At 41.6% G+C, this 22,407-nt stretch overlaps 1 protein-coding gene across 1 annotated transcript; it reads left to right on the forward strand.

Moving 5' to 3' along the window:
• The first annotated feature begins 2,947 nt into the window (after positions 1-2,947).
• Positions 2,948-17,388, forward strand: LOC102095724 (cytochrome P450 2J4). The gene is made up of 9 exons (XM_013370721.3): positions 2,948-3,196; positions 4,393-4,555; positions 5,602-5,751; positions 7,605-7,765; positions 10,629-10,805; positions 12,573-12,714; positions 13,960-14,147; positions 15,909-16,050; positions 16,722-17,388. The coding sequence occupies exons 1-9, from the start codon at positions 3,026-3,028 to the stop codon at positions 16,898-16,900; spliced, it is 1,473 nt and encodes a 490-aa protein (XP_013226175.1). The 5' UTR covers positions 2,948-3,025; the 3' UTR covers positions 16,901-17,388.
• Positions 17,389-22,407: the final 5,019 nt, after the last annotated feature.

The following is a 22,407-nucleotide window of genomic DNA, read 5'->3' on the forward strand; positions in this document are numbered from 1 at the left end:
CTAACAGCATTGCTTTGTATGCATTAATATAAAAAGCTGGTAATGACAGGATGGATTGCAGCCACTTCACCTGCACAAGCAGAAGATGCGGGGGAATAAGGTCGTCGTTGAAGAAAGCAGCTTGAGTCTTTATTGTCACTAACAGCAGTAAGAAAATACCCTTTTGAAAAAGAAGTGATTGTTGGAAAGCTTAAGAAAAAAAGACCAAGAGGGTAAGTGCCAGCTTCTCCCTTCTTCTCCCTGGCAGGGCCTTGCTAATACTCTCAACAACTGCATTCATTTTGTTGTGAAAATGTGTTTAGTTCTGGAGAACGTAATTGGCACCAAGTATCATCATTTCTGCCCATGAAACAAAAATCGCTCGATCCTTGTTTCTTGGTTTTCTGAATCTCAACACATGCTTCCAGGACCTTCCACGTCCCTGATGTTAGATTGAGTCCCTGCAGCTGTTACTTCATCATTTAGGAAACCGGTTGCGTTGGGAAGGTTTTGGCTGCACGCTGCAATGTCTGGATTCTGCTGAAAGGCTTGGAGAAGTTTACTACTTAAAAATCATCACTGGGGATGAGTTATTGTGTTTAATATGCATGGTCCAAGGAACTGTGCCATCCTAGACAAGTATCTGGAAAAAATTAGGTGGACCCAAATGTTTCAGAGTTTTACACTTGAAAATCTGATGGAAACAAAGATAGCCCTGGAGAAACTGGAGACCTAAGATGGATATTGGAATTTAAACTGAATCTTTGTTGCCTGCCATACAAATGTCATGAAATATCATGGATGGAAGCAGAGGGCCGAATTCCAGAAAAGACAGGAAATCTTCCTCAGGAAAACACCACCAGGGAAAAGGTTTTAAACACTCCTGAAGTGGCCAGTACATGAGACATGGTTCCCCGTATCAGCTGAACTCACTGGCAGAAATGATGCCAAAGAAATAAGGAAGGAAGAGCTTCAGGCTGGTGTTAGGACTACGACAAAGGATGTGGGTGAATCTCACAAGGGGCTGAATGGACCAGTGGTATTTGAATACGTGGATTTCTAAGAAATAGCTGATAATGTGCAAATTCAAGGCTGCAAGGCGAAAGAAAGAAAGAAAGAAAGAGCGATTCTGCTGCAAGGCTGCAGCCCTGGCACTGGTGAGAGCCCCGGCCCTTCACTTCTTCACTTTCCCACGGGAAATGTCACTGGACAAAAATGACTTTTGCTGTTGAGAAAAATAATCTAGATGGAAAAATCTTTGAATATCTAAGAGGCGAGAGAGGGTACTACATTGATTCCAACTGAAAAAAATCTGATCAACTCCTACATTTTAAGTAAATTTTGTAAAATTATTCTGGATACAGGGCAGGTAAAACAACTCATCAGCATTTCTTTTTAAGGAGAATTTTTTTTCCTGTTGAAGTAGAGAGTAAAACTAAAAATAGGTGGCTTGAATCACCAGTTATTTTGGAAACAAACAAAGCTTTTGTATAAACATAGTCATGGCCTTTCTTGGTTAATAAAGCATTAATCAGTTGTGCTTTAGCAGTAGTGAAGTGCAGTGGTTAGAGGCTGATTGACCTGGGGGCTGGCAAACACCAGGCTGCTCTTTCGGGATAAATGAGTTTCCTGTCCCAGAGCCACAAATCCTGTGAAACAGTTTCTGTCTCAAAGACAGGGCCCTTGAAAGGGCCCTTGAAAGAAGCAAGCTGATGCACAAGTCTTCTTGACACATTTTCACTAGATTAGTGAGAACGTATTTCTTTAACAAGTGTTTTGCTTTCAGGAGATGGGCATTTTCCACAAGGAGCCATTTTTCCATTAGCATTTCAGTAACACGGCGCTGGAACTGTCATTGTTACGTGGTGCCCAGAATCCCCCTCACATGTTTTTCATGGTCTGGTTCCCTGTAAGCTCAGCTGAAGCTGGTTTGTTCATCCTGCATACGCTGAGCCTTGGCAAAGAGCCTTGGCTACAAACTGTGTTTACTCTCAGGTTACCCAGTATGGTACACATGTCATGACTAGTTCTTGCTGGGGCCCTTAGTTCTGGTTGTAGCTCAAGATTCCCAGTAGGTTTTTCCCATGTTTTTTTAATCTGTGTTTCATACTAGTTCTACTTTCTATATGCGTACGCTTTATTTATCTGGCAAGCTTTCTGGTGAGAGCCCAAAATAGTCTTTAGGGCAGGGGTGTCTAACTCATTTTCACTGGGGGGCACAGCAACCTCACAGTTGCCTTCAAAGGGCCGAATATAATTTTAGGACTTTTATGCAGGTGAAAATGAGTTTGGCACCCCTGCTTTAGGGTATCCAGCTTTATGTCAAGATTGAAAGGGGAAGTTCAGAAGCAGGCAAACCCCTCAGTGAAGCTACCCAGTGCAAATAGGTTAGAAAAAAAAAATGAGGTTATATATTAAAATTTTCAATTACATTTGAAAGCATAACAAGTTTTGCTTTTTGTATTAAGCGATAGATACTCATCTATGTATCTGAAGATAAATGTGGGCTTTTAACTTTTATCCATTACTGGGTATATGTGTATGTATGTGTACATGGAATATATACAAAACATTTTAAAAACTCTAAGATTTAATATCCATTTACATTTGTATGCTTAATTTGTATGTATGGCTATTGCCTTTCTAGAAGCATTCATGAAGTATTGGTAGGAGCACATACTGTCCACAATTGTTTCAGAAAATTAGATGAAGAATTTACATGAGGATATGTGAATCTACATTGCCTGGAAAATCTTGGCCCTAGTCTTTTAAGAGACCATTCCTACAAATCCTGTGAACCATATCTGACAAATATCATCTGAATGAGAAGAGGTAGAGGATATGCATCTATTAAATATGCTTGAGCATGAGGATGTAATCAGTGGGACAGAAGGGAGTGGTTGATGATATAGAGGGAGGGTTAGAGGTGGGGAATGATTATTATATGGAATTTAAACTCTTATGAAAGAACTGGTTGAGCAACCAGCCTTTACAGCTTCAATAGACTATTTTCAATAAAGACAAGCTAGTGAAAGCAGATGCTAAAATGTTGACAATAAGTGAAGTTCTTATAGCCGTGGCTGTATTTCTTCTAATTATGCAGTTTTTGAAGTTGCAACGAGTACGAAGACGGCTTCCTCCTGGACCAGTCCCTCTCCCAGTTTTTGGAACCTTGATACAGCTGAACTTTGAGTTTAACCGCGATATCCTCATGAAGGTATTTATTTTCAGATACTCCTGATTGTTTAGAAGTCTTTGTAATTTCTCATGTTGCTTGCTATGTGAAAACATCTTCTCTCAAAACTACATTGGTAACATACTGTCATTGTTAACTAGCCACTGTGATATTGCATTTGGTTTGGTTTGGACCTACTGGTTTGATTGGCTAAATAAGAAAAAATATTGCAGCATAGCGCAGTTTGCCAAGCTAAGAAATGTGGTATTGGAAGATATGAATGTGTGAAAATAATTCTGACACTTAAACCCATCACCTGTTAACACTGGATTTGACAAATTCTTGTGAAGCTTGATATAATTTTGGATGGAATACCTCTAGGGATAATATGTCAGATTTGCAGCCAGGGAAAAGAAATACTGTTTTTAAAAAATTACTTTCAAAGCATAGATTTTTAGCTTTCCGAGCACTGGCAGTCTCTAGATGGAGAGTAAATAGATACTTAGGATGCACTATCTGTGTATATTCTTGTTTATATTGACAGAATCTTTGAAAATACCCACAAACCTTTTGTTGGTCTTTTTTCTGAGGTGTCCTGGGCACAAAGCCACCTCCATTTCATTCTGTTGATTCTCACAGTGCTTTCAGGATTCTCAATAGATAATTCCAGTGGCTGCTGCCACTGGGATGTGGAGGAGGCTCATCAGTGGTTGTGACCACACGGCGGGTTCAGACAGGGAGTACAGACACTGTGAAACGGAATGGTTTTACTCAGGTTCCAGTACTGAAATACGCAAATGAGCAGAGGGAAAGCAGAAAGTAACTGGTCCAGTCTCTACAAGCCAGTTATTCCCCTGACATTTTTGTGTTCCCTTTGTGACACTTTAGCAGTACAAATGACAGAAACCCTCTTGAAATAAATTCATGCATAGAAAATACCCTTTATCACATGAATCATTGTGAACTTAGCTTTGGCTTATATACAGTAATAAAAGCTACTTGATGTTTCTTGGCATACATCTGTGGCTCTGCAAAGCTGGAATACTCAGGTTTTTCCAACAGTGGAAGCTGGAAGAGAGTTCATCCTTTCTCACAGATAATTGTAATCTTGTGGGAAAAGTGGAGAGCATCATTCCACCTCAGGGCTAGTCCTGTAATCAGTGTAAAAACAGGTTCATCCTCTGTTTGCAGCGTGTGGGATTTCATCTGTGCTCTCCTGGCTTCTCTCCCATCTATAGCTGGCAAAAATTCACGGTAACATATTCACCTTATGGTTTGGATGGGCCCCAGTCATCATACTGAATGGATTTCAGGCTGTTAAGGATGGTATGACCACGCACCCTGAAGATGTTTCTGGGAGGCTGGTGTCTCCTTTCTTCAGAGCAATGGCCAAAGGAAAAGGTGAGAATATCGTGCCATAATTATTGCACAGAAACAGCGCCTTGACAAATTGTAGCTTGTAACCATTTCCAAAGGTACCACAGTGGCAGGGTTTGTCTATGAGGAATGACTGCCAGGTGAACTGTGAAGTATGGAGCAACGAAATAGCCTTTGGACAGCAGGAGGAGGAAGAGACCAGCAATAGAGAAAAGATTCGTAATGCCTTGTGTGAAATATTCCCTGTAGCAGATTCAGATGTGATGAGATGGGGCAGTGGTGGGTTGTACCACAGAGAAGTGGAGGAAGGGCAGGAAAGGGCATGTTTCCTTGTCCTGGACTCGCTGCCTCCCACCATTACATTTTCAACTGGAGACTGAGCTTGATGTGGGATCTTCTTCCCGTTCTATTCCTTTCGTGAATATTTTCTTACTCTCACAGTTGCATTTAGAGATTCGATGCACTTCTGTTTCAGCCTCGCTGTAGGTTTCATACTCCCCAACCACATGGCAAATTCATGAACACATGCATTGTGAAACAACCTTTCTTTTATTTGAGACCTTTACTTTTTTTAAAGGAAACCTTCAATTTTTCTAATTGTAATTTGTTTTAGTCGTTGGTGATTCTTATACTACATTAAAGATCCTGTTAGTATATGTTTATTTCTTCTGAAGATATTTGTCACAAAGCCCAAGTACTGAACTTTTCTGGCCTGTGGACAGGAAATTTTCTCCCTGACTCCCATTTTCCCTTCACGAAACCATCACCCTGGTCAAGTGAGCTCCAAGTATAGGAGAGAGTGGGAAGCAAGCACTTCAGAGAGCATTTCTGAGATAATTTGTTGTCTTGAATCAAGCTTAATCCTGAAAGTCATCTTATTACCCAGTTAAGTTTGTCCCTTTTATCCCTGCTCCCATGTGTTTACCGGCTACAGCTGTTCCTTGGTGTCTTTGTGTTCATAGGCAACGCAATAGTTTCATTATATTCTGTGGTTTAGTAAATATTTTAATGCAGTCTTTGTCTAGAATTAATATTAGCATGATAAAAAGCTCTTCCTTGAATGGATGCAGGGATTATGTTGGCAACTGGTCACACCTGGAAGCAGCAGAGAAGGTTTGCACTGAGGACTCTCCGCAACCTTGGTCTGGGGAAAAGAGGCCTGGAGCATCGAGTTCAAGAAGAGGCCCGCTACCTAGTAGACTTCTTTGCAAGCATGCAAGGTATCTCTGCAATAAATACTGGTTCATTTTTGTCATTAGTCTGATGTGTATGTGTATGAACTTCTCTGCCCTGCCGTGATATCAGGGGCAGCTTTTGTTCCATGAGAGAGCGTGCAGGGTCTTACAGTGTCCGTGTGGAATGGACTGAAAATGCGAAGACCCCGGTGCTGTGTTTTCAAACCCAGTGGGAGACTATTCTTGTTCAAAGTTATTTACAGAACTACTAAAATTAGGAAACAAAACTGGAGCTTACTTACTATTTATATCATAGAGTGCTTAAAGTGGAAAGGGGTCTCTGAAGGTGGTCTAGTCTAACCCCTTCTCAACAAAGGGTCAATCAGAGCAGGTTTCTTAGGGCTGAGTCCAGCTGGGCTTTAAATATTTGCAAGAGTGGAGACTTTACCACCCCTCTGGGTAACACGTTCCACTGTTTCATCAGCCCTACAGTAAAAAGGTTTCTTCTGTTCAGACAGGATTTAATGTATTTCAGTTTTTCCCCATTGCCTCACTTGATACCACTGGAAAGAGCTTAGGTCCATGTTCTTTACTCCCCTCCATTGGGCATTTATACACATCTAAGATAATTCTCCGAGCCTTCTCTTCTCCAGACTAAACAGCCCCAGCTCTTCCAGCCTCTCCTACATCAAATGCTTCAATCCCCTAATTGTCCTTGTGGCCCTTTGCTCAACTTGTTCCAGTATGTCAATGATCTCCCTTGTGCTGGGGACCCCAGAACTGGACCCAGCACTCCAGATGGTCTCACCAGTGCTGATTGGAGTGGAAGGATCACCTCCCTTGACCTGCTGGCAATGCCTTTGCTAATGCAGCCGAGGATGATGTTGGCCACCTCTGCCTCCAGGGCACATTGCTGGCTCATATATGGTGCTGGTGCATAAAGATATGGACACATTCTCAACACTGATGAATTAAGTCTTGTAACACCGTTTGCATGAGATCTGTAAAGCACTGACTAGAATCTTGTCTTTTGTCACAATATTTTATCCTGAAAAATCCAGTCAGGAGTATGTGAGTTGGATTTCCCAATACTGATCATTATGCAAGGGCACAGTAAACCAGGACATGCTGTGGCTAGCATTGTATCTATTAAAAGTCATTAAATCTAGCCAAGTCCCATGGTTTAAGAGTTAGGAGAGACTGAGATGTGATCACACATGTAGGAAATAAAAGCCCAGAAAAATAAGTTGCTGATCAGAATTGTGCATTGGGTGTTGGACAGTTGCATTGTTACAAACATAAACACAGTTGTTGATAGTAGTTTATTCTGGAATCATAAAATAGTCTCCTTGGATTAAGTTTTGAAATAATTGCTTTAAAATTAGCTATTATATTACTGACACTAGTGGTTGAAATTAGTTTATGATATTTTATCTTAATGGAGGTTGTACATCTCTAACAAGTTCAGGTAAAATATAGTAGCCTTGCATGTATTTATCTCCTTGCTGAATAAGGCTGCCTCTCTTGTAATGGTTCTTCCCTCAGGCTCTCTTTGATCAGAGTGTTCTCCAACATTTCCATGCTCAAGACTATTTTGAATGTGCCAGACAGAAAAATTGCATAGAATTTTTTTCTTCTTACCTCTAAATTTGCTCTATCGTATTACAAAATATTTTATTCACATGGTGTTTCTTTAGAGTGCCACACACTCCTGGGATTATGAGATTGCAGCACAGTTGTGAAGAATCAGTTTGATACTGCAATTTTGTAAGAAGATTGCTGCTTCTCTGTGAAATGCAATGCTCTGTTGAAAGCTCTTTGGGTAGCCTAAAACATTCTCTCATTTCACTAAAGTAGACAGGAGACATTAAGAGTGACGGTTCTTATTATGGTTGCAGGGAAACCCCTGGATCCTTCATACCCTCTCATTCATGCTGTCTCAAATGTCATTTGTGCTGTTGTTTACGGACACCGCTTTTCCAGAGAGGACGAAACGTTCCGTGAACTGATTAGAGCCACAGAATATCTATTCAAATTCGGAGGCAGCTTTATTCATCATGTAAGTAAATAATCTGTTTGCTTTTTCTGAATAAGACAGAAAATGAGAAATGCAGATTCAAGAGGTAGCTGTTAGCCGTAGAATCATGGAATCATTTTGGTTAGAAGAGGGGCTCAGGATCATCGAGTCCAACCATAACCTCACTCTAGCACTAAACCATGTCCATAACAACCTTGTCTAAACACCTTTTAAACTCCTCCAGGGATGGTGACTCCACCACTGACCTGGGCAGCCTGTTCCAATGCCCAACAACCCCTTCCGGGAAGAATTTTTTCCTAATATCCAATCTAAACCTCCCCTGGCGCAACTTGAGGCCATTTCCTCTTGTCATATCAATTGCTGCTTGGAGAAGAGACCAACCTCCTCCATGCTCCAACCTCCTTTCAGGCAGTTGTAAACATCGATAAGGTCTCCCCTCAGCCTCCTGTTCTCCAGGCTGAACAGCACCAGTTCCCTCAACTCCTTCTCGTAAGACTTCACCAGCTTTGTCACCCTCGTCTGCACTGTCACCAGTAGAAGTTTCAGAATGGGTGAGTGGTGTCCCATGCAGCTTTGCTGGACAGTGCACTACCTCAAAGTGTGATAGCAGAGCTCCATATATCAGCCTTGGTCTTTTGTGTTCATTGTCCTGTGTGAGCACTGTGATAAGGCACAAGCTGATGGACTGCTCCTGGGTCACGTTTGTTACCTGGTTTCTCAACCTCCATCTACAAGAGATTCCAGCCTTGGCCATCATGATTGTTAAATACTAAATGTCAGGTCTGCAAGCGTGATTCACATGCCAGGTTTAGACATTGTTGTATATACAGTCAACAGAGAGAAGAATTATTAAAATACCTAAGTGTTTTGCCTGTGGCTACTTATCTCCATTTCCCCTAAAAGAAGTGGAGATTGAAGACTTCCCAGAGAAATTCCACTCCTTCGATGAGTGAGGAGCAGTTCTAGACACAGGCAGTAGAAGACAGGAAAAGCTAAGCCAGCAAACATACCCATGAGCTTGGCAATCAAAACAATCAACACTCTTATGAGAGCCAAGGACTTTCCTGACCCTAGAAGAGGCCTGCTTTGCACAGAAGCATACTCAAAGTTGGCCAGGAGTTCCAGTTCCACTTCTAAAGCTGTCCCAAACATTTTATGCAATAGCGTCTTAATGTAAAACGCATAAGCAATCCCTGTAATATAGAGATTTCCTCCCGTTCCCAAACCCCATGGAGCAATCTTCTTCTCACTGAGTTAGGATCAGGTTCCATTTTGCCTAGTCTAGCCCTGGTCCTGTAAGTTTTGTGTAGTGGTGGCAGGTGACACCTGTTTTTGCGAAGGAGAATATACCTCCTCTTCATCTTTCCTTCCTGTCCTACCTTTGCTTTAGTCCAATGAATAAGATCCTGTTCTGGGAAATAAGAACAGAGGTTCAAAACATTCCAGAGGGAAGTCTGCAAACTTCCCACCTCCGGGTTGCAAAGGGAACTCAGCATAATGTAAAAAGTGGCCATTGCTGTGTCCGCATCCCCATTTCCTAACTGGATTCCATGCTGGCAGGCACTGAATGGGAGAACTGGGGCCCTCCAGGAATTGAGGAGTTTTGGCAGGACTTGTAGACAAGAAGGTGGATGGACTCTGTTCCTGTCTTGGATGTTGACAGCTAAATTCCACTTGTATTTTGGGTGCCATAGCAATGGGAAAGCACATGTATTTGAGAGTAGGAATGTGTGTGATCTGGGCAGCCATATATGATTAATGAGACCACAGTTGTATATTAGGCTTCTGAACAGATTTTGGAAGAAAAAAAAAATACCGGAGATGGAATTAACAAAAGGATATGAAGTTGCTGTGCGAATTTAACAAGGCCAAACTACTGCCTTTCTGTTATAAGGCAATGATTAATTGATAATTCTATGTCTGGCAAAAATAACTGATTTTCCAAAAAGACAAAAGTATAGTCTAATTCAGCCAGACTCCAGTGAACACCTAATAATGTGCCCTTCTGTGGTATAATGAGGAAAGTACTAAAAGAGCTCAGCAAAATGAAGACTGAGAAAGGATAGAATTTCTGCTGATAAATAAATCATGGGATTATGTTTCAAGCAGGAAAAGAACTATTAAGACAAAATACACTGCAGGTACAAGAATAATGTATACAAATTACCCAGGCATCAAATACAGGCTGAAAATCAGAATGAACTTTCTGGCTATCATAATAGGTAGAAAGCACCTGTCCTTAGGCCAGATTTTCCCAAAGAGTAAGAAAGAGGATAAGATTAATCTGGTTGTGTCAGCTAACCCCTTCTTTTCTGGATGAGAGCGCTCAAAAAAAGTCAGGCACTGTTTCCCAGCTTTTTGAGGCTTCAGATGTTTCAAGTTTTATTGAGGGCCCTTCAGAGCTCAATGAGATTACTGATTACCAGCTGCTGGTAGCCGGCCCTAGTTTTGAGTTGTTACAACTGCTTTTGCGCATCCTGGTGAGCAGAGTCTGCAAAGGCTTTGCTTCTTCCTTCCCGGTATTCTCCACTGGAGGGCAGGATCTCACTTTAAAAATGTCTGAATACAGCTCGTCGTAATTGAATACGTGAATTGAATAATTGAATAAATGAATATAACTCATTCTAATTATAATCTTTCTAATTTGGCTTGTGGTTGAGCTGATAGTTTGTGGAACTTTGAATTTTACCACCAACGCAGATAGAAATTGTATAGTGTATTGTCTTACAACTTGAAAACATAAGCGTATTTTTTGTCAGAATATTTTACTAATCGTGTCAAACCCACATGCTAGCATGAATATTACCTTCTCTTTTTAGTAGGCCTAAAATGCATTTTCTAGTGATAGAGACTTTGTGGTACCTCTTGTGTGTCCCTCTCGCAGCTGTATGAAATCTTCCCCTGGTTGATGTGCCGTCTCCCTGGTCCTCATAAGAAAGCGCTGTCTTGCTACGAGGTCCTGAGCTCTTTTACAAGGAGAGAGATCAGGCTGCACAGGGAGCGTGGGGTGCCGGATGAACTGGAGGATTTCATTGACTTTTACCTGGCTCACATTGAAGAAGTAAGTATTTGCTCTGCCTGATCGTCCATTCATGGTGAATAAGGTGAAATGGACCATTAAGTCATCCACTCTGAGCCTTACTATCACAATCTCTTACCTTTCATGGACATTCTAATGTGAATCCAGGAACCATGGACTTGCTAAATCCTTTCTTATTATTGACATGCCACAGTACTTTGCAATCCTTTTGTTAAAGGGCAGGTTAATATGCGGCATTTTTTTCTCATTGGCACAAGTTACAAAATAATTTAAGGCCTCCAGGAAAGAATACTGAATTTCTAAGTGGACCACGAGAGAACTGGGAAGGTGTTAGGGAGACAGTGGGATGTTCTGGATAGGATATTTGGCCGGTAAAGTTTGTCAAGAGAGTTTGCTGAAAGGGGACAGTTGGATTTTGAGAGCATTTTGTGGGGAAATAATCTAGGAATCAGCAGAATTTCAGGCAAGGCTGGGAAGAACAGAGTGCCAGGCTCAGTGAAGTTTCAAGCAAAGTGAACTGGAGCAAATAAGGACATTGTAGATGGGAATCCATAGGGTTTTGAAAGGCTGTAGGAGGCTTGCATAAGCTGTGAGTGGGGACACATATCACTCCCTTCTCTAGACCTTACCAGTATCGTTTTTTCTCTGAATTTCTTGGGAACTGGATCCCCTCCCTAATCCCTGGACTAGCAGATGCTCTTTCCCTCTGTGACTCCTTCTACCTCCACTTAATCACTCTTCCTTTCTCCTCTTCTCCACTGCAATGGGCTATATTCCTCTACCTGTTCTGCTTGGCAGTAGCAAGAAAAAGGAGGAAGCGACAAGATGAGACTGGTGTTAGTGGGGGCTGACAAGGCAAGGGAAGAAGGGCTGTTAGCTATTTCTGTCAGCCGGTCCCTCAGTCTTTTAGCAGATGTTTTAAGAATACTTCATACTGCTTGATTTTTTATTATTATTACTGTGTGGAACAAAAGCAACTACCTCGTGGAACTCTGAGGATGTTGCAACTTTGAAACTGTCATTATCATCCAAGCTCGTAATTCCATCAAAGAATCAAATCAGATCTCCTTGCCAAAATCAGTTTTCCATGCTAAAATAAATAGTATTAATTTGTATTTCTAGCTGGTAATTCCTTATTAATTGATTCCCATATCAGCTGCTATATTTTTTTTATGTCCAGGCTGGATATCAGCCTAACTGGTTTCTAGTTCCTTGGACCCTCTTGTTTTAAATATTTTTTAGACTGACACAGTATTAACACATTTGATCTTCCAAAGTGTTTAACTGCTTCTGAAGTCATTCTCTGCTGTTCTAAGATTTATGAGACTTGAACATGAGTGGACAAGAAACTGTTTGAGTGAGCTCTTCTGGGACTCTGCTGGATAGAAATCCTCCCAGTTTGTTCATTTAAAAAATTGAACTGTCTGTAATAGATATTCAGGGGAAATATAAAAAGATTCGATGATACTACAACAGGGAAAAACCATCCTGCCCACTTTCCAGTTGCTCCAGTTGGCAAAAGAAAGGTTCAAGACACATGAGCATAACCTTCCTAAATTTAGATCATTAATTCCCCCAAACTATAATATGCTTTCATAGCACATACATACATGTCCTTACACTGCTAATAGATAGTCACCTCTGATGTCTAATATTATTTTATCAGTCTGTATTCTACTATAGGCAGAACACACTGCAGCTTGGAACCAATGATAAAATCACATTTAAACCTATTCTTTTTTTTCCAACTTTCATGTATAAACCTTTACTTTTTCTTATCATTTGCAGTCAAAAGGTGTACCCAGGTCTACATACAATGAAGATAACATGATCTATTCTATAAATGACCTTTTCTTGGGTGGATCAGAGACAAGCAGCACTACTTTGAACTGGGGTCTGCTCTACATGGTGGCAAATCCAGACATCCAAGGTGAGTAGATAAGCACATCACAAATATCTTTAGTGCAACAGAACAGCCAAGTCCTAACATTTTCATGGATCAGAGATTTATCCTAGATACCGGTGTATGGCTAGTGGCACATGGCCCTTTTTGTACTGGTAGATCTGTGCTAGGGAGCATCAGTAGGTCCGGAATATCCGTGTGCAGGCTTTTACAGCAGTCACAGGCTGTATTTAAGCTTCTTGCAACAGAAATTACTCCAGTCAGGAGGAGAATTTGATGGCTCGTCTGTTAGATCTATGTATATTTAAGAAGTTTATTTTTAAGTCTAGCTTTTAAATAACCATCAGTCATTTTCATAGAGCATGAAATGAAAACCAAAGAAAGAATGATCTCTTATGCTGGCTTACAGAAATCTCACTGTTAGATATCAGAATGTGTGCAAATACCCAGAGGAGAACTGGATTTTAAATTAAGGAAGGAGATGAAGACGAGAAAAAATGACTCACCTTGTAGCTATCAGACAAGGAGGTCTACTTAATCTTGTGTTATTGCATGGTAATTATCACCTAATATAATTAAGGTTACGAAAGCGCTGACTGACCTAAATAATTTTCTTTATCTAAATATCATACCTTGCACAGACTTGGGAAAGCAGGGTGTGTGCAGAATGATCCTTCTGAGTCATACATCGCATCTAGACTCTCATAAAGAACTGACACCAGAATATCTGTCCTCATTTAATTGGTGGCTTCTTTTGCTACCCATTGCTACTTTCGCCTGTGTTGACACCCAGTGAAAATGTTGTGCTGTTATGCAGTTCCATTAAGTTCCATATAGAACCATTTCCTTTTAATAGGAATTAGGCTTTTTAAGGGCCATATTCACCTGGTTTAAATTCCAGAGAGCTCTGAGCTTAGTGGTTCTAACTGGCTGTGGGTACCTGAGACATCTAACCGAAAGAAAATACAAAGATAAATGAGTTATCTCTTGCATTTAAGTTTTAGTAAGGCAACTCTTCAAGAGTTTTAAACTTTTGAGCAACAAATCCCTTTTCTTAATCTACAGTCAAGGAATTTCAGACCCAGAAGCAGAGCTCCCACATGTTTAAGCTGTCGGGACACCCTGCTATTTTTATTTCTATTATAAAAGTTACTTACATTTTTTACAATAATTTTGTTGCTGTCTTTGTAGTTCTAAAGTGTCTTTGAAAATGGAATTGGTACAAATATTGGATACATTTTTGCACCTGAAATTGTGACTATTTCTCCACAGAGAAAGTGCAGAAGGAGCTGGATGCTGTGCTGGGTCCTTCCCAGTTAATCTGCTACGAGGATCGGAGAGAACTGCCCTATACAAATGCTGTGATTCATGAGATTCAGCGCTTCAGCAACATTATTTCGGTTGGCATGCCCAGGGTGTGTGTGAGGGACACTACATTGCTTGGCTTTCCCCTCAAAAAGGTACAGACATGGTTTCCCAGTCGCTACAGACCTTTCCTGCATCAGTAGAGCAAGGTGTGCATTAAATCTGTTTGTGCCAGGCTCTTGTTCTCAACAGCAGCGGGGTTGGATACCTCTGCATCATAGTCTGAATGGAAAGGAGGACACGAAACCACCTGCCAGGCTGAGCTTAGTGACGCAGCTCTTGTTATCAGCAGCTTTTAGCAAGGGTTTCTACAAACCAATTGAAGACAAAACCTCAGAGATTGATACTGAAGGCTACTGTGATTGATTTGTGCTGATAAGGCTTCGGAAAGATTTCTGCCAGATATTTTGCCTGCAGAAAGCCTACAAAAGGTCCAGGAAAAAGCATGAAGCAACTAGCCTTCATCAGAGAGCGAATCACAGACACTTCTAATATTAGAAGTAAAAATAGGTTTAGTGCAAATAAAGTCATTAGTTTCTAGTGACATGGCCACTTTCACTGCCAGGCTGGGACTGACATTCTGAAACAAAAAGACCTTGTATTCCTCGCAGTTCTTATTGGGGAAAGGAACCTACCTGTCTCCCATAATATACTCTTGCAAAAGCTGGTAGCCCATGGCTTGGACAAGTGTACTCTACGCTGGGTTAAGAACTGGCTGGAGGGCCGGGCCCAGAGAGTGCTGGTGAATGGGGCTGCATCCAGCTGGCGGCCAGTCACTAGTGGTGTTCCCCAGGGGTCAGTGTTGGGTCCAGTCCTGTTTAACATCTTTATTGATGATTTAGATGAGGGGATTGAGACCATCATCAGCAAATTTGCTGATGATACCAAGTTGGGAGGGAGTGTCGACCTGCTGGAAGGCAGGAGGTCTCTGCAGAGGGATCTGGATAGACTGGAAAAATGGGCTGATTCCAATGGGATGAAGTTCAATAAGGCCAAATGCCGGGTGCTGCACTTTGGTCACAACAACCCCCTGCAGCGCTCCAGGCTGGGCACAGAGTGGCTGGAGAGCAGTCAGACAGAAAGGGACCTGGGGGTGCTAATTGACAGGAAGCTCAACATGAGCCAACAGTGTGCCCAGGTGGCCAAGAAGGCCAACGGTATCCTGTCCTGTATCCAAACTAGCGTGGTCAGCAGGACAAGGGCAGTGATCCTTCCCCTGTACTCTGCATTGGTGAGGCCACACCTGGAGTATTGTGTTCAGTTCTGGGCCCCTCAGTTCAGGAAAGACATTGAAGTGCTGGAGCGGGTCCAGAGAAGAGCAACACGACTGGTGAAGGGACTTGAACATAAGACCTATGAGGAGAGGCTGAGGGAGCTGGGCTTGTTTAGTCTGGAGAAGAGGAGGCTTAGAGGAGACCTCATCACTCTCTAGAACTACCTGAAGGGAAGTTATAGCCAGGTGGGGATTGGTCTCTTCTCCCAGGCAGTCAGCAATAGGACAAGGGGGCATGGGCTTAAACTCTACCAGGGGAAATTTAGGCTGGATATTAGAAAGCAATTCTTTACAGAGAGAGTGGTCAGGCATTGGAATGGCTGCCCAGGGAGGTGCTGGACTCGCCGTCCCTGGAGGTTTTTAAACTGAGATTGGACATGGCACTTAGTGCCATGATCTAGTCAATGGACTGGAGTTGCACCAACGGTTGGACTCGATGATCTCTGAGGTCTTTTCCAACTCAGTCGATTCTGTGATTCTGTGAAAACTGTGAAAATAAACTGGCACTGGTCTCGCCTGGCCGGTTCTGGCTGCTGAGGGAGGGCTGGCAGCCAGATCTGAGTTAGTGCTTTTCTCCTTGCAGGGCACCATCGTTCTACCAAATATCGCTTCGTCTTTGTATGACCCAGAGCACTGGGAAACACCTCGACAGTTCAACCCTGGTCACTTCTTGGATAAGGATGGAAACTTTGTGAGCCAAGAAGCCTTTTTACCATTCTCAATAGGTAAATGGACTGATGGCACAAACAGTTATGGTTTGGATTGGGATTGTAGAATTAGATGTTTATTAAAAACCTATTGGTCATTTATTTTAAACTTATTTTAGGAAAACAGTTATAAAATCAACATGATTAATATCAGTAACATTTCCCTATCCAACTATAAACATTTGTTCTACTGAACAGATAATAACATGGAAAATCAGAGATGTCCTGACAAATCTGTACATCTAAGTTACCCTATTTTTGGAAAGAAATTCTCTGCTAATGACTATGGTTATTGACTTGAGGAATACATTTTGACACCAGACATACATTTAGAAAGTACTTGCAAGCAGCTTTGCTGATGCTTTCTGCACACAAAACTGGAGCTTGACATCTCCCAGGAAGAGCAAGTCCTTAATGTTCATTTACACGACTGAAAAAATTCCTTTAAATGAAGATGGGGTTTTTTGAGGTAAATGAAGCAAAGCTCAGAGCAGAAGGGCTGCACAGTTATCTATAGCTGCAGATAGGATTCTTTAAAGGAAGAATTACATTAAGTTTTATGTCACTGATTGCATTAAGTCCGAAAGAAATTCTGGACTTACCAAGAAAACTTTTGCTTTGCATGAGGATGAATCCGATCGCTTTTGCGGTCAGGCTAACTCACTGCCCTTCCCCTCTTCGCTCTGCAGGGCACCGTGTGTGTTTGGGGGAACATCTAGCGAGGACCGAGCTTTTTATTTTCTTTGCCAACCTGCTGCGGGCATTCACCTTCCAGCTCCCCGAGGGAGTGACAAAGATTGACACAGAGCCCATTTTGGGGGGCACGCTGCAGCCCCACCCATACAGGATTTGTGCCATTCCACGCTAGTGTGGACACGTGCAGTGCGTCACAGACCATCTACTAAGCAATCTTATTTACTTTTGTGAATGTATGTCTTGAGACCATACAACATTATTTTGTCCTGGATATGAATTTCTGCTCCAAAAGCCACCTTTTGTCTTCAGTAGGTAATTTTGGTCAGATCCTGTTATTTGGTTGTGAAGGGGATTTTGGTTTTTTTTTGTAAAAGTTCATTTGTTCTGGAGCAAACCATCATTCTCAGCCATAAAGGCACCACGCAGTTGCTGTTCAGCCTGGCAGATTTAAATCTGGTACGCTAGTGAGCAAATGACAAGATCGACTGGCAGACTTCAAAAATTAATTCACTGTCTCTGAGTTACCCTGTTTTCAAAAGCAATGGAGTTTGGAAAAACATACCTAGAAAATTCTGCCTCTTTGTATTAACGTCATCACTCATAATGTTTTAGGCAACTTTTTGTTGATGGTTACCAATAAAAGATATGAAGGAAAAATTATCAATTGGTTTTATTTATGGATGACTTACAGTTCACTGAGAATTTCTACATTTGATGCAGCAGAATATTTACATCTGCCAGAGGACACTTGGCTTGAGTTCAGTAGAGAAAAGGTGCAAGCTGAAACCTGGTCACAGAGTGAAGATACAGAGAGACAATTTCTCTTAGGGCAGAGACTTTTACTATTTAAAACTGTGCCAAGTTAATTCTTGGAAAGTCGTTTCTAACAGAGCAACTATGTATACCTGTGGGTCGATTCCTGTCAACATCAGCCCTGGGTGGTTGCTACATCAGGTGCAAGGAGCTCCGCCAAGGAGCAGTTTGGGTTGAGGAGCCTGCTGGAATTACAGCTGATGGCACATTGAAAAATATGCATGGAAAACGCTGTAGATACTTTTTAATCACCTCAGAAGTTCAGTGGTTTACCTGAAGCTACAAAGGCTTGTCCTGTACACAAAGTACTGGTCAAATTCAATGAAAGAGCCTATAATAGCAGAAAAGGAAAAACTTTGTTCCTGTGGCGAATATAAATTTGTATTGTCTGGAAAAGACCTGTAAAGTGTAAGTGAACTTGTCTTTCATTAATATTCCTACTTCTGTGAGAAGGGATAGGTCAGCTAAACAGATGATTACCTGTTAAATCAGTTATCACTAGGTGTCAACTGGTGTGTGATTGCGATTAGTTTAGACAGTTTACCATGAATCACAAATTTAGACCTGTCTCATTATTTCTAATTCAACAGCTGATGGAGCACTGCATCAAAATAGTAAGCACTTGATATTTAGGTGTTATTAAATTAAATGGCAGAATAGCACTAGTGAAATATGGAAGATCACGTCATGACATTTTATTTGACAGAAAACTGTGTGCCCTGTTAAAAACTGATGTCAAAATCTCTGTGAATTTGCATGTGTGCACGGATAGATAAGGCAAAGCAGAAAACACTGTTATTTGGGAACGCCGGAGCTGTCATTGCTTCTTAAATATGATGTTGGAAACATCCGTAGCATTCCAAGCATTAATGCTATTGCTGCGTGATGCTGTCACTGCTGATGGCCACATGCTTACCCAGACACCCTTCCAAAAGGGAAGCTCACAAATAGGAAGCCTGCCCAGGAGCGACACGTGCAGCTGGAGCAGGATGAGTTGCCTGGATCCAAACCAGTGGCAATCGTCACTTGTCCGGATGCTTGAGAGGAGACACTCAGGGTGCTCCAGAGGAAAACTGTACCTCACATGTAGGTAGGTTATTTGCACGTGGTTGTGCTAATGTCTATATGTGACAGGAATTGCTCATTGGTGACTTTTAATTCCTTTGTGCAGAGATGCTTGGGAGCAGAGAGCCCAGCGCACAAGGTGTGGCAGCAGGGAGACAGCACAGGTATGTTTTGTAGAACCTTCGTGTTTCTGTTCTCACCTGACCTATTTTAAAAGTGGCGTGCTAAAGTTTGTGTTCTAATAAAGCCTGCTCTTTTTCAGCTTAAAAGCCCTTTAAAGTCTGGATGATGTTGCCACAGAAGGCCAACAAAGCTGGTAACAACTCTGAGAGGAGCCCAGGTGCCGTGACAACTCTCTCGGCCTTGGTCGAGTGGTGCTTCCTCCATCAAGCTGCAGAGCCGTGTCACTCCAGGGCTGCTGCTCTTAAGGGAAAGGGCTGTCTTGGACAGCTCCACTGTATCCTTCATTCCTCTCCCTGCTCTTCTTTAGTGCTTCTACACTAATTTTCACAGCTTGCTCATGCTCTGATTTGGGGATAGAGGGACTGACATGCTTTCTGTCCTCTATCGCAGGTGCTAACCAGCCTATTAGTGTCAGGGCACAGCTCAGCTTGCTGCTCCCAAATCGTCACCTTTTCTGCTTTCTCTGTGATGGCTGAGGTCAGTTGCTTTTAGCCTGTGAAGCTGGTTGTATTTTGGTGTCTGATTTCTTGGCAGCAGGCCCCATTTAAAGGGCGGTTGTTCTCCTGGGTCACCGCATCAGTGTGCAGGTCAGCGTCTCGCACCTTTTAGATCACACTTCAAAATTTAAATCCTTGTGCTGCATCTGCAGTGAGAAAGTGGACCTTTCCCACCTGTGAGAAGTATCCCCCTTTAACAGGGCAAGAAATGTAGCTCCTATAAAAGAATAAGAGAATGGCATGAAATAGAGTAATGTGGAGATATTTAACTCAAATTTCCTCATTAGTAAGGACACGATTTTTGCCCTTGTTTCTTGAGCCTTAGCAAACATATTCCAGTGCCTGCACGGTGCCAGAAGAACAGCCTGAAGTGAATGTTTCTGTACTATCCCATTTCTTGAAGAGTTTGCCAGTGACATCTAGAACTTGTAAATGTGTTACCTGGCAGATTTGCTCCGGTTTACCCTTAAAGTTTATACACAAAGCGAATATAAGTAATAAAGTATAAACATTCTGTATTTCAGTAGTATAATGAGGACCAAGGAAAATGCTGGTTTCTCAGAACTGCGGTACATCAGGCAGGCTCTCTGGCAGATGGACAATTTAATGCCTTTATTGGCTTTGGTTGTGGATGAAAATGGCAATGGTGATCCAGAGGCCAATACATTTAACACCACTCAATGTTCATGGAAGATTTCTGTCTAGATTAGGAAGAAGAGGTTAGAAAATAACTAGATAAATGTGATGTTTTCAAATTGGCTGGGCTGATTCATCCCAGGGCACTTAGGGAACAGTATCAACCTCAGAGCTATTAGCAATTATCTGTGAGAACCTGTGGAGGATGGGAAAAGGTCAAAACATTTGCTTGTCTTCAGAAGGTAAGAGGAGTTGCAGTGTTATAAATCAGTCAGCCTGATTGTACTTCTCAGAACATTCTGGAAAAATAATCAAGTTATAAGCACTGGGAGAAAAGCAGAAAGAGTCAGTACTTGCCAAATCGTGTCAAAGTTACTTAGTTTTGTTTGATGACATAGCTGGAGGTCTGTTTTCCGGAGAGAAGCCATTAATGTAATTTACTGCTCTTTAATGTGGCTTTGACACCATCACAGGAAGTCGAGGGAAATGTGGTGTATCTGAACTTGTGCAAAACTCAATGGAAAACTCAGGAAACATGTATGAATAGTACCGCATGTGAATAATACCGTGTCAAACTGGAGAGATACACTGATAAGGATTCTGTCCTGCATGTGGTACTATTAAATATTTAATCAAAGTCTGTGATAGTTAATATAAACACCAAGCCTGGCTATGGTCTTGATGCCACCAGATGCCAAACTGATGCCTGCAGCAAGGTGAGAAACAGGCATTCCCAGACTTGTCATGGTTCATAGAAACTTAAAGGCAGGATGATTTTATTTGGATTTATTACCTTTGTGAAAGCACTAAGGCTGTCATAACATGGATACTTCTTATCAGTTTTAATGTCAGATAGCTGGAGAGGGGAGGATGACCCTATTCCAACATTTCTCGTTCTTCCCGCCTTTCTTTTTCCTGGAGTGACAGTTTTCTCTGGGGAGTTTCTCTGGAACTCTTTTCTTGACCATTATGGTTCCCACAGAGCAGTAAGTTGCAGCAGAAAAATATGTTTTAGTTTTGCAGTGTCTCAAAATGCGTCTAAAGCCCAAGTATTCAAACTCAAGTTCAAGGTTCTGAGCTAAAACATCTTCTTCAGACTTTCTTGAATAAATATTTAGTGGGAAAGATAGGAAGTTTTCATTAACAAATTTCTGAGAAGGGTTATTTGAGTCTATATTTATCCATTGAGACCATCAGCCTGAAAAAAATCTCAGTGGACTGGATTAATTTGAAATAATATTTCAGCTGAGTTTGGCGTATTCTTTTCTTAGTGAAAAGCTTATAAACTTGTCCTAATATCTGTGAAGAAATCTCAGCCCGTGGTATTTTTAGCCAGCACTCTGGGAACTATTTATTTGCGTTCCTGCAGTGTGAAATTCTAATGTTGAAGGAACAACAACAATAAAATTGCAGCCCTTTCCCTGAATAGTTTCTGAGATACAGCAGATAAGACAAGGGACAAGCTAATAATACAAGTATATTTTGGGATCAGCTAGTGGTATGATGATATCCTACAAGGAATGTATTTTAAGGAGCATTACAGAGAAAATGGATCTTTTTGTACTGTTTTGTATTATACTCTTTTTGAAATAACTTTTTTAATACTTTAAAAATGTTTATTCCAGTGATGCAGTCACATGAGCATAGGCTCTGCCTTGTAAATTCATCTTGGATTAGCAACCATGAGCTATAGATGACTCTACTTTGTCATGTAAGGCTTCCATTAACCTACTTTTCAGTAGTTTTAGGCAGGGACAAATATCACAACCACCACCCTCCTCTAATACTGAGGGTATCATTAGCTTCAGCACTCACGGACAGCAATCAACATCATACAAAACCACTGACAATTACCGCACTTTTAATTGCCATTACAAGTTTTAAGGCTGCTATTGAATTATGGGACTGCAGGCAGAGATGCACAAGATTTCAGGCTTGTTATTCTCTGACTCTAATGTGGCATTGGCCTGAGTCACGGCAGAAAAGGACACATTTGCAGGAGTTCCATCTTTAGGTGTCTAGTCCTAATGCATGTATTTGGTCTGAGGCTGTAGGCAAGGGAAGTTGTCTCTGTGCAGTCTTCAGCCTGCTTGAGAAGAACATCAACAGCTACTAGAGATGCTGCCGGTTATTTCAACGTAGATCAAGTGTGAATTCTGCAGCGCCACATTATCCAATTTGAGCATCTCAGCCGGGCACCCTCCAAGGAGCCAGGCAGAGGGCAGCAGAGGACTCTCTGAAAGGGATTTTAAAACTTTTTAGACCAGTGTTTTGAACAGTTAGAAGTTAATTCTGTTAATAAAAGCAGTTTCATTATTGTTTCCATTTCTAGATGAGATTTTCCTGAATATAAGGCAATTTTTTCAAAATCTAGTGTTTGCACTATCCGTCTGCAATTCCAGTTCTCTTTGGCTGTGCAGTTCTCTCTTTTACACCCATAAACTGAACACCCCAGGGATCTCTGGGGGAAAACCATGAATTCATT

The sequence above is a fragment of the Columba livia genome, chromosome 9 (genome assembly GCF_036013475.1).
Source record: "Columba livia isolate bColLiv1 breed racing homer chromosome 9, bColLiv1.pat.W.v2, whole genome shotgun sequence".
NCBI classification, from domain to species: domain Eukaryota; kingdom Metazoa; phylum Chordata; class Aves; order Columbiformes; family Columbidae; genus Columba; species Columba livia.

What these genes read in the sequence shown, in the direction of transcription:
- LOC102095724 (XM_013370721.3), top strand. Translation starts at nt 3,026, where the DNA reads ATGTTGACAATAAGTGAAGTTCTTATAGCCGTGGCTGTATTTCTTCTA. An exon ending in GAGGCAGCTTTATTCATCAT is followed by an intron (nt 7,766 to 10,628) that starts GTAAGTAAATAA and finishes TCCCTCTCGCAG; the next exon opens with CTGTATGAAATCTTCCCCTG. An exon ending in TTGGCTTTCCCCTCAAAAAG is followed by an intron (nt 14,148 to 15,908) that starts GTACAGACATGG and finishes TTCTCCTTGCAG; the next exon opens with GGCACCATCGTTCTACCAAA.